This window comes from Microtus oregoni, unplaced genomic scaffold (genome assembly GCF_018167655.1).
Source record: "Microtus oregoni isolate MIOR12 unplaced genomic scaffold, Mior012 000040F_ref0000088, whole genome shotgun sequence".
NCBI lineage: Eukaryota > Metazoa > Chordata > Mammalia > Rodentia > Cricetidae > Microtus > Microtus oregoni.
Genome location: NW_024543207.1, coordinates 17,567,980 through 17,584,916, shown reverse-complemented (window position 1 = coordinate 17,584,916; position 16,937 = coordinate 17,567,980). Strand labels below are relative to the sequence as shown.

Here is a 16,937-nt window from a genome sequence, read left to right as displayed (position 1 = left end):
CATCTCTCTGAACCTTCCTACTCTCTTTCTATATCTGTTTGAATTACCTGCATGGCTTTACTCTGCTAAGTCATTGGTTGACACAGCTTCTTTATTAACCAACGGTATTAAACATATTCACAAAATGCAGAGGGGAATCATACATCATTCATGATGTTTGCAGTCAGAATGAATCATCTGATTCATTTGAAGGTTTGAAGAAGTAAACTTTTAAAGACATTTGTTGGATTTCTCTCTTGCATTAACTATATCATGTGTTGAATAAGTATATTAAGATTCATAAAGTTTTTGCCACATTCCCCACAACTTTAGGAATTCTTTTCAGAATGAATTTTTGCTTTTTTATGTCGTCTAAAGGATGAAGATGAAGAAAAGCACCTGCCACAGTCTTCACACTTGTAGGGTTTCTCTCCAGTATGAACTCTCTCGTGTGTCCTAAAAGATGAGTAACAATTAAAAGCTTTGTGACATACTTCACAATTGAAGGGTTTCTCTCCAGTATGAACTCTCTTGTGTGTCTTAAGGGATGAGTGATAATGAAAGCCTTTGTGACACTCTTCACACTTGAAGGGTTTCTCTCCAGTGTGAACTCTCTTGTGTCTACTAAAGGATGAGTGACAACGAAAGGCTTTGTGACATTCTTCACACTTGTATGGTTTCTCTCCAGTATGAACTCTCTTGTGTCTACTAAGGGATGAAGGACAACGAAAGCCTTTGTGACATTCTTCACACTTGTAGGGTTTCTCTCCAGTGTGAACTCTCTTGTGTCTACTAAGGGATGAGAGACAACGAAAGCCTTTGTGACATTCTTCACACTTGTAGGGTTTCTCTCCAGTGTGAACTGTTTGATGACCCTGAAGAATAGAATAGGAAGACCATTTGCCACAATGCACATTGGTATAAGGACTCTTTGCTGAATGGCTTGTTTGATGTTGTTTAAGAGATAAAGAAGAGCTAAACCTTCTACCACAGTCCTCACACTTGTAAGGATTGTCTTCACGGTGAATTGTTTGATGTCGCCGAAGGGATGAAGATAAGTGGAAACATCTGCCACACTCTTCACACTTGTATGCTTTCTCTCCAGTATGAATTGTCTGATGATCTTGAAGGTATGTTAAATAGGAGAATGTTTTGCCACACTCTGCACACTTAAAGGGACTATCTTCAGAATGAATTGCTTTATGTCGCCGAAGGGATAAGGAGAAGTAAAAACATTTGCCACACTCTTCACACTTGTATGATTTCTTTCCAGAATGAATTGTCTGATGTTCTTGAAGGAATTTAAAACTGGAAAGAGTTTTGCCACACTCTGCACACTTGTAGGGATTATCTTCAGAATGAATTGCTTTATGTCGACGAAGGGATGATGGGAAGTAAAAACATTTGCCACACTTCTCACACTTGTATGATTTCTTTCCAGAATGAATTGTCTGATGTTCTTGAAGGAATGTAAAACGGGAAAGAGTTTTGCTACTCTTCGCACATTTATAGGGACTGTCTTCAGAATGAATTGCTTGATGTCGCCGAAAGGATGAAGGGAAGGAAAAGCATTTGCCACACGTCTCACACTTGTATGCTTTCTTTCCAGTATGTCTTGCTTGATGTTGTCTAAGGCATAAAAATGAGAAAAAACACTTGCCACATTCTTTGCACTTGTATGGGCTCTCTTTAACATGAATTATTTTATGTTGTTTCAGCATTGAAAGATAGTAAAATGATCTGCCACAGTCTTCACACTTGTAGGTTTTTTCATCAGTATGATCTTTCTGGTGTATAAAAAGTGATGAGCGAGTATTGAAGGCCTTGTGACATTCTTTACAGGTGAAGGGTTTTTCTCCAGTGTGAAGTCTCTGGTGTATGGAAAGTGCTTTAGAAGAACTAAGGCCCTTACCACATTCTTCACACTTGTAGGGTTTCTCCTTTGTATGAATTCTCTGACATTGAATCTGTAGTGAGTTATAATCAATGTCCTTGTAACTGCTGTGATTTTTGGATTTTGTTCCTGTTCAGCAAAGATTGAGATAGGAACAAAGGTTAGGAAATATTCTTCATACTTATGATACTTATCTTTTTAAAAGAAAAAATTTATTCATATATATTGAAGCATCAGTGAAAAAATACAGTCATTTCAAAACCTATAGAATAGAATGATAAATAAGAATAAATGGTAAAATATTGTAGGTAGAAATGATTGATATTTCTACTTGAATAAGGAAATATATAAATAGAACATAGACATTATGACATATAATTCAAAGTTAATTAGCTAAGTAAGTTGCAAAGACATTTTACTAACAGAAATAAACCCATTAAATGAGTAGAGATTTTATATTGCAGGATGCCCACGAAATAAGAAAGTAGCTGAGTCTGAGAAAGACAAAGTTAATTTTGACTTTGTGAATTTGAGACAGAGTCTAATATAAATGTTTTATCCTGCACATATAGTTTTACTTTGGGAGTACAAAGGATGGGCTGTACGAGTAGACAGTCTACAAAAAGATGAAATTTATAGTTCGAATTCAGGACATTATTTTACGTATTTGAATGACATGAAAATATATACCTGAAACATTGTGTCATGACAAAACAAAACAAAAGAAGAAGAAAATACTTCAGGTTCTCCTGTCTATCATGCAAATTTTGCTTAGAGAATATATGTCAATAAAGAGATGACAAAATTACTTATTTCCTTTTTTTGTTTGTTTGCTTTGAAGACAAGGTTTTTCTTTGTAGACTTTGCTTTCTGAGAACTCACGTTCAAGACCAGGCTGGCCTCAAACATAATATTGGATGGAGCAAAAACTTTCTACCCTCCATTATCCAGTCCTCTGTACCTGTCATCAGAGTGAAGCCTCAAATAAGAAACTGAAAGAAATTCAGTTTTAACTTTTTTTTCTTAAAATGGAATATTAAAACTATATGTACTCAAAGTAACTGGTTATGGGGCCAGGAGTGGTGACACACACCTTTAATCCCAGCACTCAGCAGGAGAGGCAGAAAGATCTTTTTGAGTTTGGTGCCAGCCTGGTCTACAAAGCCAGCTCCAGGACTGCTGGGGCTACAGAGAAACTCTGTCTTGAAAAGTAAAAAAAAAAAAAAAAAAAAAAAAAAAACATCAAAACAAAACAAAAACATAGAAATCTGGTTATTGAAATTGGATTCTTCAGTGCTTGAGGAGAAAGTAAAGCTAAATTCCACCTGCACGGCAGTACACACCCAGGGTAGATGAGGACACTTACACTAGAATGGGACACAGACTTAATGGATTAATGGTGTTCCAGTTTCAACAGATGATAAGGATACATAGAGAATAGGAGTGTTCATTGTTTGCTGCTCCTTTCTCCCCCAAGTCTGTAATCCAGACCAGTAAATCCCATTCCTTATCTGCTGGAAAGATGGGGATAGGGATGGATTCTCTCACACTGAGGAGGATCTTAGGTTCTAAACCACATTCTAAGAATTGTCAAGAAATGGAGACACTCTTTGCAATTTCTCTGTACTCCATGTCTCCCAATCTGATAGTTGAGGATACCAAGGGGAACCTTACATCTATTCCTACCACCCCCTGGTATGGGAATTCCATGCTAGTTCAAATGGCCACGCCCTGTCCTCTGGCTTTGCAATTCTTCCTCTTAACAAAGCTTGCCCCAGAGTTGTGATGTTAGTACATGATTCTGTAAGGAGTCCTCAGCAAAGTGGTAGACATATATGACAAAGAATCCGTCACAGGGTCAGTCAGCACAGCAGGCTGAACTCTGGGCACTCATTTAAACGAAGTTGTGTCTGCCACCTGTGGACCCACCACATCAGGTGATACAACACAGCCTGAGGAGAGGTGAGGTGGACTGTGAAAGCTCCCCCAGAGCAGCCGTCCTGAGTCACCTGCCAGAGACATCTGGACCAGCTCCTCTGCTGTGCACTACCTTTCTTACTCTCATTGTTAATAAAAGTTGATTGACTGATGGTTAGACAAGATTTTCTGGGCAGAGAAAATACTGGGAAGAAGAAGGGGAGAGTGAGAGGAGTCACCAGCTGTCAGAGACCAGCTTGGACAAGTATACCACTTACTAGGGTAGGGGCATAGGAATTTAGAAAATAAGTGAAGGGAATGAAGATATGAGTGAAAATAATAAAGCAGAAACAGGATCGTACTGGTAAGGAGTTCCAGTAAATACTGAAATCACCCTGCGCTTAATCTTCCATACACTTTTATTCCCCAATACCACAGGGGGAAGGAGACAAAAGACCGCTTTAACATGATACACAGGGCAAACAGAATAGTCATTTATTTCATTGCTTTGAGACATCAAGACTTTAGCATTCTTTTGTTTAGGCAGTAAAATCACCCAAGACCAAGAATCCTGAAGGTAGTCACTCACAGGTCAAACCTCTTATTTCAAAAAAAGAATGCTTCAATATCCTGAACATTGATTGGAGTATGTCTACCTATATGGACCACCTTAATGTCAAAAACACCGAGTAACCACACCCTAGGTCAGGATGTGTAGCCACACTTTTCTCAACAACTTTGAACAAGTTAAAACTCTCTGACCTTCAGACAAGGTAGAAATAGGCTCACATTTTTGGGCCTCCACAGCTAGCAGACACAGAGAGAGAAAAAAGATGAACATACTGTGTTGAAAGAAGAAACTGCCATGTGACAGAGGGACGATGAGAAATATGGGTTCATTTAAAAGAAACACCTACCTAAAAATGAATCTAAGCTATTGGCTGAGCATTTACAATTAACGAAAAGGCTTCATTTTGCTTATTTGGGAAAGGCTGTTGGGACAGAAAATTCTACAAATGCATTCAAACTTGGTGCACCATGACCGCAAAAGACACGAGGAAGCTCAAAAGTTTCTCAATTAACAAAAGTGGAGCCAAATGCATCTCCCTTGTCTTGTGTCTCTCTCATGTGGGCTGCAGTACAGAGACACATCTCCAGGTGGCTCTCTCTCATGGGGGCTGCAGTAGAGACACATCTCCTGGTGGCTCTCTCTCATGGGGGCTGCAGTAGAGACACATCTCCTGGTGGCTCTCTCTCATGTGGGCTGCAGTAGAGACACATCTGGTGGCTCTCTCTCATGGGGGCTGCAGTACAGAGACACATCTCCTGGTGGCTCTCTCTCATGTGGGCTGCAGTAGAGACACATCTCCTGGTGGCTCTCTCTCATGTGGGCTGCAGTAGAGACACATCTCCTGGTGGCTCTCTCTCATGTGGGCTGCAGTAGAGACACATCTCCTGGTGGCTCTCTCTCATGTGGGCTGCAGTAGAGACACATCTCCTGGTGGCTCTCTCTTATGGGGGCTGCAGTACAGAGACACATCTCCTGGTGGCTCTCTCTCATGTGGGCTGCAGTAGAGACACATCTCCAGGTGGCTCTCTCTCATGGGGGCTGCAGTAGAGACACATCTCCTGGTGGCTCTCTCTCATGGGGGCTGCAGTACAGAGACACATCTCCTGGTGGCTCTCTCTCATGGGGGCTGCAGTAGAGACACATCTCCTGGTGGCTCTCTCTCATGGGGGCTGCAGTAGAGACACATCTCCTGGTGGCTCTCTCTCATGGGGGCTGCAGTAGAGACACATCTCCTGGAGGCTGACTACAGAGTTGAACCACCAGCTTGGGCTCCACCACTGCAGTGGGTTGCAGGTTTGGGGTTTTGCTCATGTGAGCAGAAAAGGGTACAGATCCCCAGGAAAGACAGATCCAGATGGCAAAAAAAAAAAATCTGTAAATGGGTACAGTATGTTTAAAAATGTATAAAGCCTTATGAGAGAAAGGAAAATTGGTATAGACAGTCAGAAAAATATATACATACTTATAAAGTATAATGTAAAAGTTCTTTAAAAGGGAGTAAAGTAATATGAAAGAAAAAAGGCACATATAGAAGGGATACACACAGTGTGTCTGGATTCTATATGTTATTTGCTGTCTGTAGATTTTCTGACTGCTAATGAAGGAATGAGAGATGCTGAGACTTATTGGATTATGGAAACTACTGAATTAAACCAACCTATATATTTTTAGCATGTCTTGACTTTAAAAGGAAAAAAGAAGCATGTTACTTTGGGAGATAAATTATGCTTTTATTTACACAGGAAATTAGAGGCTGTTTTTATTACATATACTTTTACTATGTTAAAGTTAAAACCATCCTTTTTAACTAGATAGATAAAAAGGAGGAAATGCTGTGGAATGATCTTTCTGTACACTGTGAAGATGTGTTGCTTTTATTGTTAATAAAAAGCGGATTGCTTTATGGCTAGGTAGGATGTTCAGGGCAGTCCAAATTATGGCACAAGAAAGTCAGATTTAGACGAGTGGCCAGGATTCTAACATACCGTATGAAGAAAAGGTACTGCCATGTGGCGGAGTGTAAATAAGACATGTGGGTGTATCTAAAGTGTAAGACCTCATTCGTAATGAGCCTGAGCTGTTGGTCGAATATTTATAATTAATGTTGTCTCTGTGTGCTTATTTGGGAATGGCTGGCAGCACAGAGCTGATCACTTGCTGATGAAAAACACTGCCTAAACTCATAAGCCCTGATCCTATTAAAAACCTGGAAGTTAATGAAAATATACACTAAGGACATTAGAGAATCAACAGGAGACCTCCAGAAGAAGAGATCACAGATCTTTTCATCCAATCGGACTCATGATAACATTAGCCGTGATGCTTCCTATACTTCTAGCCACAGTGGATACCCTGACTGCGTCTGAAATAAAACATTTTACTAGTACTGATGTATGTGGAAACAAGAGATTGACATATATAAATTTGTAATTTCTTTAACAAGTTGTTACTACACACACACACACACACACACACACACATATATATATATATATATCCAAATACCACTCCATGTTCATGATAAATAGATTAACTTGAAAAAGAAAACCGAAAAACATATGGAGCCTTACAACTCACTAATAGGCCTAAATCTACTGTCATGAAAGAAAGCACACAAACACCGAATCCATAACTCATTTGATGGGCGTCCTTGAATAAACAGGGTAAGGCCTTACAGGTTATCCTGTCCTACTCTTTCTATGTCTAATGGTCAGGACCCGCTGAAGCAGCTGAGGGTAAAAGTGTTGAAAAAAACAAACAGCTTTTGTTAAACTAGTGTACTTAGTGGCCTAGTAAATCCCCTGTATACGATATGCTAATGCTTTGACTCTTCCCTAAGATCAATGGGGAATGCACTGCCCAAAGTGCATCTGGTTCGTCTGAGTTTTATCCAATGCTTCCAACCCCCAAATTCTCCTGACCAACAGAACTGACACCATTGAGCCTCTGTCCCTGCCTGCCTCTCTGTGATGGAATTGTGGGTTTGCCTTTATTAACCCACTGTGGTTGCTTTTGTGTAGAGATCTTTCTGTCATGAGTCTGCTCTCAGCATCTCTAAATAAATGACTCTCGGTCATAGCAGGACTAAGTTCTATTTCCATGAGTCTTACATTACAATGGAGACTCAACAAAAAGGAAAACCTTGGAGATCACTGTAAACAGAAGCACAGCTTGTTACTGGGAAATCCAAAGAGACTTAAACCCTCATAAACCTCTGAGACATGTGCTCTGACAACAAAGGCCTGAAGGAGAGACCTGAAGAATGATTCCCATGGTATCATGTTTCAAGGCACACGGGAAAGCCTCACTTTCTGTTAGATAGTTGGATCTCAACTCTGCCCCTGAACCCCTCATTCCTACACACCTGGGTGCACGGTGGCTGCTGCTTGTCTCTTCCCATCTGAAGGCTCTGGTCTTTGCTCCAGAAATGTCACCAAGTGTGGCTTAGGGACAGCAAGCCCTGTGTATAGAATAAGACAAGAAGTTTGTTTATGTGTTCTTTTACTAGGAATTGACATGTCCCTGTCTGTACATGGTTTGTAAGGACAGAGATGAGGTGACAAATGATTGCAGACAATCAGTTCCTTAAGTGTTTTCAGACACGATCACTACAACACATGAAGGAGCCGGATGATGGTGGCTCAAGCCTTTAATTCCAACACTCAAGAGATAGAGGCAGGCAAATCTCTATGAGTTCAAGGCCAGCCTGGTCTACAAGAGCTAGTTCCAGGACAGACTCCAAAACCACAGAGAAACCCTGTCTCAAAAAACCAAAACAAACAAACAAACAAACAAAAAAAAAAACAAAACCAGAGAGAAACTCTGTCTCTAAAAATTAAAAAAAAAAAAATACAAAAGAAAAGGAAAAAAAAAACCCAACTTCATAAAGGAATTTACATCAGATTCTGAGTTTCATTTCAATGGAAAAAAACAGTACAACTGAATTGTAAAACATTTCAAGTAAAAAGTGTGCTCTATGTCTCCTGCCACCAAATTTTTAAAAGTCCCTCTATAGTGAAAAAAATATACATCCAACAGATGCAAACACATTAGGAAGCAAACAGTAAAATGATTCATTTTTTAAATCATTATTTATTTTTAACTTTTCATATACATTGGTGTTTTTCCTTCATGTATGTCTGTGTGAGGTTGATTTGTTAATTTAATTAATCTTTATCAATAAAAAATCAGGAGTCAGATATCGGCTAAGGAAATGAAAGATCAGAGAAGCACCAGTGAGGTCTTACCTCTTCCATCCCACCATCCAAAAGGGCAGAGATCCTGTCTCAGCCCAGCTTTCCACATCCTGTTCCCCTCTCCATATCTTTATGGTCAGCTGGTGGCTAGTTCTACCCTCTGACTCCAACCAAGCTTTATTTGTCAGAACACAACACAGTCAAAACATCACACAGCAGGAGGTTGTCAGACCTTGGGTTTACAAACAATTGTGAGCTGCCATAGGAGTGCCAGTGATGTGGGATTTCTTGCCTGGGTTAACAGGCCAAACAGTGCTGTAATTAACATAGCTTCTTTCTGATTATTCACATCTGAGCGGCAGGAAGGAAAGTGTAGTTTCCTTTTACTTAATGATCTTTTAGAAGAGCAGTCAATGTTCTTAACAACTGAGCCATCGCTCCAGCCCAGAAATGACTTTTAATATAGTGATCTCCTCAATTTTTTTGAAAACAAAGGATATGAAACTGACTGTGGAAATGTTCCCATGAGAAACCACACAAAGTGAGGAAGCTACATGTTGATGGTGAACTAAGAAGTCACTATAGAGGAGATGCTCACCCAGGAACTCAAGGTGGCTGTAATTCTCCAACATCACATCCCTGTACAGATTCCACTGAGCAGGCTGCAAACATTCCCTCTCTTCCGGAGAAAACTCAATGGCCACATCTGAGAAGGACAGCATTTCCTGAAATAAAGATCAGCAAATGATACCACACATTAATTTATTTAAAACCATAAGAAATTTAAATACCAAGATGCATTGGACTTAATAGTTATCCTAACAACTTGAAACTAGCTAGGGCCAATTTGAAAAGAGAGAAATAATTGAAAAAATTCCTACCAAGACTGCCCTGTAGCCAAGTCTAGGGGCATTTTCTGAACTAGTGACTCCTATGAGACAACACTGCCCACCATGGTGATGCCTGCACTGGGCACGCAGTTCTACATGGTACAGGAAAGCAGTCTCGGGGAGTCAGTAAGCAGTGTTCTTCTGTGGCCTGTTCTCCACCTCACGCCTCAGGTTCCTGCCTTGAATTCTCTCAGAGATGGACTGTCACCTGGAGTTGGAGTCTAAAATAAACCCTTTCTGTTCCAAGCTGTCTTTTGTCATGGTCTTTGACCCATGACAACAATAGAAACCCTAACATAAGCATCATGTGCCTGTTAACACAAATCTAGATTGTCCAGGATGAAAGAGAGCGATAAATATTTCTTACATGGGTAAATAATATTCCTCCGGCCTGTCTGAAGTGGTCCCATGATCTCACACTGGATCCATTGAAAGACAAGGTAAGCAATCCTATAAGCCCAGTTGGACATGATCCACTTAAGACAGATTAAATGTAAAATGAATGCATCCACAGAACATGCATGTAATGCCATATGCTATTACACAACACGCACATAGCATTCTTTACAGGAGAAAGTCACAGTGATGGAGAAGGAATTTCTCACAATTGATGTGCGCAATCATGAAAGTGAAGTGTAATGAAAATACAGAGTCTGGTGCAGCAGCTCTGGCTGTCATCTGGGATTCAGTATTTCTTTGGAGTTCAGTAGGTTTTCACCTAGCCTTTCCAGACAAAGTGATGCCATCCTAAACAAAGGGTCAGGCTATGCTAATGTCGCTCTGCTCCTTCTTTGTAATTTGGGAGGTCGCCTGGGAAAGAGGTGTTGATTCAGTCTGTGTGAAAGAGCGGGCATACAGAGCAGGAAGATAGATAGGAAGATATGACAAAATAGACATAGAAAGTGTGAACATGACCACAGTCATTCTCCCGGTTACCTAGGAAACAGAATGCTAATGAATTGTCCCCTCATTTTACGTTTTGATACAAAAGCCATTTGGAGAATAATCACAGGTGATTTTTCTGGATGTGAACTCAGAATTTCCTGAGGGATCCCTGAAAACTCCCTCCGGATAAAGTCATGAGAGTTGTGTCTTTATTCTCACACCTCCCTCTGGTCTGAGAAATAATTTAGGTCCGGGTTACCAACTTTGAACAAGGGAAACCTCCTAAAATTTAACAGGTGTTGCCTAAAAACCAAAGGTTACCACTGGTACTCCAAGGACTTGGTCACTATCTCAAATTTATCAGGGACTCTAAAGTTACTTCATTTTCAGACAGCAGACAGAAGTTTGGAGAAACTGACATCCACATTCACAAGACTTCAGCGTGTTTAGTTATTTGGATGATCTTTGGTTATTTGGTAGGTTATGAATGCTTCTTATATTTAAGAAGATATAGAAATATAAGAAAAAAAGATGTTGTAGGAGGCTTCATGTTTGTTCCTTACTGCCCAGACTCTAAATAACCACACATACACTGTATTAACTAAATCACTGCTTGGCCTATTAGCTCTAGCTTCTTATTGGCTAGGTCTTACATCTTAATTTAACCCATTTCTATTAATCTGAGTATCATCACATGGCTGTGGCTTACCAGCAAGGTTCCAGATTGTCTGTTCCTGGTAGCAGCTACACGATGTCTCCCTGACTCTGTCTTCTTTCTCCCAGCATTCAGTTTAGTTCTCCCCTTCCCCAGCTAGCTCTTTTCTACCCTATCAGAGGCCAAGGCAGTTTCTTTACTCATTAACCAATAAAAGCAGCACATATACAGAAGCACTTCCCACACCAAAAAGACAACTAATTATCTTAGATATTTTGCATTGGTATGAATTTAGGTAGAGTGATACACATTTAAAGTCAATTGTGTTATACTGCATACATGTTTCTGTTCTTGTTTAAAGCATTTCTGTATAGTAATACTAATTTAAGGTCAATTTTTAGGATTATTAAATATTTCTACTCTTGTTTAATGTATTATACTCATGCAGTTCATTCAAATGCAATGTATCATTAAAATATACAAATTAATAGTCATCTTTAATAGTCAAACTTAGTTATGTTAATTAGGTTTTCTAGATATGCAGAGATCTATTTCAGATGGGCAGGTAAATCTCAAACACTTCAAAGACCAACAAAATATGGTATTAAAATCTTTTAAGAACTTAAGACTTTCCCTGACAGTGAGATCTGTCTGTTCCTGGCAGCACCAATCACTTCAAGAAAATGATGGGCACCAGAGAAGCTCCTTATGGAGTTTGCTTTCAAGTGGTAAGGCTGCCATTTGGAGAGAAACCACTCTTGTCTGCGTGCTGTATAAAGTGGACATGCAGGACCCACAGCTTAGTGACTTCCAAACCTGCTGAAACAATATGGGACAGTTCTTCTGGGTGTCTGCTTCACTGAGAAATCTGTCTGATAATCTACTCTCTAGGCAGAAGATAGCTGCCCCAATGTTACAGAAGAACTTTGGGTGACCATTCAGGCAGCCAGATGTCCCTGTCATTTCTAGAGTTTTGCAAGTTGCTTACAATGCGCTTCCTGTTTCTTCAGGTATTATTAAATCCTTCTGGGGCCTTTGATGGAGGACTAGATATTTATAATTATAGTTTTCCGTAGTCATGATAAAAGATAAATTATATATGAAAGTTTAGATTTAGGAAGATAGGATATTGATAGAATATTTTCTTTAATTTTGCATAATACAAATAGACTAGATATTTTAACTGTAATTCTTGCTATATGTAATTTTACTATATTAAATTAAAAACCTTCCTTTTAGATAAGAGAGAAAATGGAAAATATTGTGGAATGTCTTTTTGTATGCTGTGAATATGTTTTATTACCACTGGTTAATAAAGAATCTGATTTGGCCAGCAGCCAGGCAGAATAAAGCCAGGTGGAATTTCTAAGCAAAGATACAGGGAGAAGAAGGACAGAGTCAGGAAGACACCAGCAGCCACTGGGGAGGTGAGATGTGAGGTAACAAGTCACAAGCCTTGTGGTAATACATAGACTAATAGAAATGGGTTAATTTAAATATAAGAAATAGCCGATTTTAAGTCTGAGCCATTGATTTTGTAATTAACAGTAACCTTTGGGGTAGTTCCTTGGGAACTAGTGGGCAGGAGAAAAGTATCTGGTTACAGAAGTCCAAGTGTTGGATTACTGATGTCTTTGGTCACTGGACAAAACAATTGCATCTCCACCATCTCTCTCCCATGATTCTTAATGGTAAACACATATCTATCTTTTATGAGTTTTATTTCATAAATTTAACATGTTGATGAGATCATGTGTTATTTACCTTTGCCTGACATAACTTCCAGTTTCACCAATACTGTCACAATCGGCAAGAGTGCAATTTTTCCGTGAAAAGTTATTATTATAATGTCATTTTCCCATCTATCTCCTCATTGCAACTTCTCTCACGTCTCCCGATAATCTGTCTCAGATCCATGGTTTATTTGTATCTGATTATTAGGGTTACACATACAGCACATAAATGTATATGTGTGCACATAACGATATAAATATGAATGATCTACCCTGAAAAGGAATGAATATTTAATGCATACAGTGGGGAATGTTCAAAGAAGGCAAAGAGAATTCTTCCTCATAAAGTAAATGCAAGCAAACATGCGATCACCAAATGTAAAGTCTTCAACAAAAACATTTTAGGGACAAAGTTTAAGTTACATGTGGGATGAATCAACAGAAATCAAGCACACATAGTTTGTAAATCAACAAAGTGTTGACTGCAGCGATTTGCCATGGTGCTCACTGTTAGTACATGAAAGGAACCACAGGAAGTATTTATCACATTCATAAAGTATGTTTAAATGTTCTGTCACAGACTAGGTAGCCTAGGGTGGCGCTGAATTCGCTATGAAGCAGGGGAGGACCAGAGGGCCCTGCCTCCCCCTCACAAACGCAGAGATGACAGGGATGTGCCTCAGAGGAGACTGACGTTTCTTTTCTATCACAGGTCTGGTTACTAAAATCCCAGGAATACACACAGGTCTGGGAGTTCTCCTCACCCGCTGACCTGACACAAAAGCCTGGCACTGTAACACAAGGCCATGAGGGCTTTTCACCTGTTCCTAGGGACCCTGCTTCTGGACCAGCTCAACAAGCTCAAGGCCTCATCAAGACGTTGACAGAACCATTGTGGGCCAAGCAGACATCTTGTCGTTTTTACAGTTAGTCCGCCTTACATTAGGGATGGGGGACCTTTCAAGGCTTTAAGGAAACGCAGTTCTCAAGGTGAGGCCTGGAGTCAGCGTCTCCAGTTCCTTCTTCCTGCAGAGGGCCCTCTGTGTGTGGGCTGTACGTGTGTTCTCACCACCCTAGTCACAGCTTTCTATAGCAGCTGATCCTGGCAAGATCTGTCTGCTGTGTTCCAGAATTTCCTACGAGAAATGTTGAGCCTCAGATTTTTCCTTTCCTAATTATTTCACTGGAAGAGAAAAGGAACACAGTGTAAACCTCACGACCACTAAACTAGGCCGGCTACAACGCACAGGAAAAACCAGAAACGCTGTTTGGTCTAAAGATGCTGAGAAATCCCACAGCATCCACCTGAGAATGGGTCAGATGTGAAGCAGGCTTCCCCACCAAAGCTGCTCAGTGAGCTCCCAGTTCCCCCTCAGGAGCAGGCAGTCAGCTGACCATCCTTAGCTTGCAACTCTGGACCTTGCACTATCATCTATTCTGTGCTACCAGGCAGCTCTCCTGTCCCAGAAGCCCAATGCGGACTCTGGTAACAGGCGTCGCCCTAAGAAAATCATCACACAGGGCACAGTCCCTATCGCCCTCGTCCCAGCCCTGACCTGCAACCTCAGGCATCCTAACCAGTTGAGCACAGCACCTCCAAGGCAGCTTCTCCCCCCCCCCCCCCCTTTCTCTAAGCCAAGGTCCGCCCCCTCCAAGATGGACCTGCACCCCGCACAGAGCCTCAGGCTGCACAGCACCCTGGACCAACCTCCGTGTCAGAGACGCAACAGGAATACACAGCAGGCAGGCAGGACTCTCGCCCAATTCTGGGGAAGACACAATTTTACAGACCAAAAGCCGGATCGGGATTTCCTGGACTACATGGTGTCACAGCCGCGGCGACTACATATCCCAGCAGTCTGCGCGAAGGAAATGAGGGGAACATGTTCGGTGATTTCTTGGGTACCGCAGTAGATTATGGGAGGAAGCAGCCTAGCTTGCTGGATGTTAGGGTTCAGGATAATTCCCATAAAATACCACTAGAGATATATGCAATCAACAAGAGTGTTGAATTCAGTGTGCGGGGGTCAAAGCATCTGACAAATTGGCTAAGAGGCAACTGCTGTGCCTAAGTCCTGAGACCCCCAAAGAACACCATGGATCCACAGTATTCTGAATGCAAAAGCAGGGTTCTCCTGTCTCACAGTCTAACACAGCAGACGCAGGGAGGAGGACCCCGTCTAATATTAGTAGGGGTTTTATAGACAAAAACCACAAAGGAGTCCCAAGATTACAGTTTCAAAGTACAAAATTGCTTATCCTATATCACAATTGGCTAAAGGTTATGGAAAGCTTAGCTGTTATCTTCTGATAGGCTGTCATTGCCTGGGTGGGTTTGTTTTCCCATAGTAATTGATCCCTGGTCACATCCTCGGGACATCTGTTGACCCTTTGTTAACCACATGGGTTGTTTGGAAACTTCTCTGATTGGTCCGTTGTTACTCAATGATAGGGGAGCTTAGGTGGTCAACATCTGTGTAACCACAGGTGGGGATATGGGTAGCAGTCAGGAGTTTTTTGTATCTTGGATTTTTTCATTAACTAATACTTCCCCTAGAAGGAGCCTCAAGGCTCCTGGCTTTTCTCCGGGATTGGAGTGAAATTCGAAGTCCCAAAGGGTCCCAGCACTAAAATTGATTTTATTTCTTTCCAGTCTCAGTTTTTCTGGTCTTGCAGAAACGCGGAGAACCCTGAAGACCCCTTTAAAGCAATATTAGGACAATTTTATGGAGGGGAGGTTAGTCTGGGGGTAGATTGGTGGTTTTAAACAGAAAGGTTATGGGTTGTTGTAGGACTGATAGGCACCTCTCATGCTTAGGGACTTCCAGCCACCGTGGATAAAGCTGTTTTTAGGTAGCAGAAGCTGCGGGGAGCTTGCTGATTGGTTGCTCCTGAGTTGTAGTCTTTTCAAGAAATGCTTGTTCATTTTCAGTAAAGCCCACACTGGGGAGGCTTTCTGACAGGGCTAGTAAGGGCCTTGTATGATTTTTGTTTGGTTCTCTCACAGGACTTACATGAAGAGTCAGGATCGTTTTAACCTCCAGATCCAAAGCACAAGATGGGTGAGTGTGAGTGGAGCCTTTAACAGAAATATTGGGCTTATGGGTCGTTTCTGGTCCAGAGGGAGGAATGTGAGGGTTGTAAAGAGTAGGGGGCATCTTGAAGGTAAAGGTCACTATTACTTCATTTAAGTGGAATTTACGGCCACTTGAGGAATCCCGGCTATTTAGCAAGAAGCTAGTTTACAGAACTCAGAACAAGTCATCTCTCACCAGTTTTACACTCTGGGGAGGGGTAAGTCAGAATTGCCAAGCTTATTTTTTAGGAATTTAGAGTGGTTGCCTAGCACCAGGTGGAATTTTCCTTAGCCATCACAGAGGATGGAGCGCAAAAGCTGAGTCAGCTCATGGACTAGCAACAGGGTGTCAAGGTGCTTTTAAAATTCCACATTCACAGGTTGTGGTGGTGGTCCAGGGGATGCACGGATGCAGTAAGAACGTTCAAATTCCACAGCATCACATGCATGACATCTGAGGTCAATAAAATGTCTAGACTACAAAGAACTGGGCAGACTCAAATCCCCATCCGTACGGCATGAAGCAAAATAGCCCTTGTCTTAGGTTAGCTGCTCCCCTTTCAAACAGGGTTTGCTCTTTGGATTCTGACATGGGAGCATCGTTGGGTTCCAAGGCAGCTTACCTGTCTGTTACCTGCACTGTGACCACATAGGGACTGTGAGGACACTGAATATTTCACAAATGGCCTAGCAAAGCAGTTCTCTGTAACAGTGTTCCAAAGCTCCGTGAAGACGTGTTGTATCACAAAGGCCTACAAAACCGATACCATGTGGGCCCTGCTGTCAAGTTCTGCTTCCAACTTGGGATGGTGCCAGGCCCACGAGCATTTTTCTCTGAGGACTGGTCCTAGAAGAGTAGTTTTGAGCGTGGAACTCATTCAAACCAATTTTCAATTTTGTTTTCGCAAATGGATTTACACTTCCATAAAATAGAGACTTTCAAGCATGTGGTCTTGGCCCACAACACCTTTCCTGCTCTCAGCACAGAGCACCAGGATTCTCTGATTGGAACTGACCTTTCTACAGCTACAGCGGATTTCATATTTGTCTAGTCTTAAACCTTAAACCCAGGGCTGGAGAGATGGCTCAGTGATTAAGAGCACTGCCTGCTCTTCCAAAAGTTCCCGAGTTCAGTTCCCAG

The 16,937-nt window shown here is 41.3% G+C and overlaps 1 protein-coding gene across 1 annotated transcript; it reads right to left on the bottom strand.

Moving 5' to 3' along the window:
- Window positions 1–14,553, bottom strand: LOC121433583 (zinc finger protein 58-like). The gene is made up of 4 exons (XM_041632060.1): window positions 14,429–14,553; window positions 9,156–9,282; window positions 7,726–7,821; window positions 1–2,002 (listed from the first exon to the last, which is right to left on the bottom strand). Exons 2-4 carry the CDS (start codon window positions 9,277–9,279, stop codon window positions 309–311), a joined length of 1,914 nt encoding a protein of 637 aa, XP_041487994.1. The 5' UTR covers window positions 9,280–9,282; window positions 14,429–14,553; the 3' UTR covers window positions 1–308.
- Between the last annotated feature and the right edge of the window lie 2,384 nt (window positions 14,554–16,937).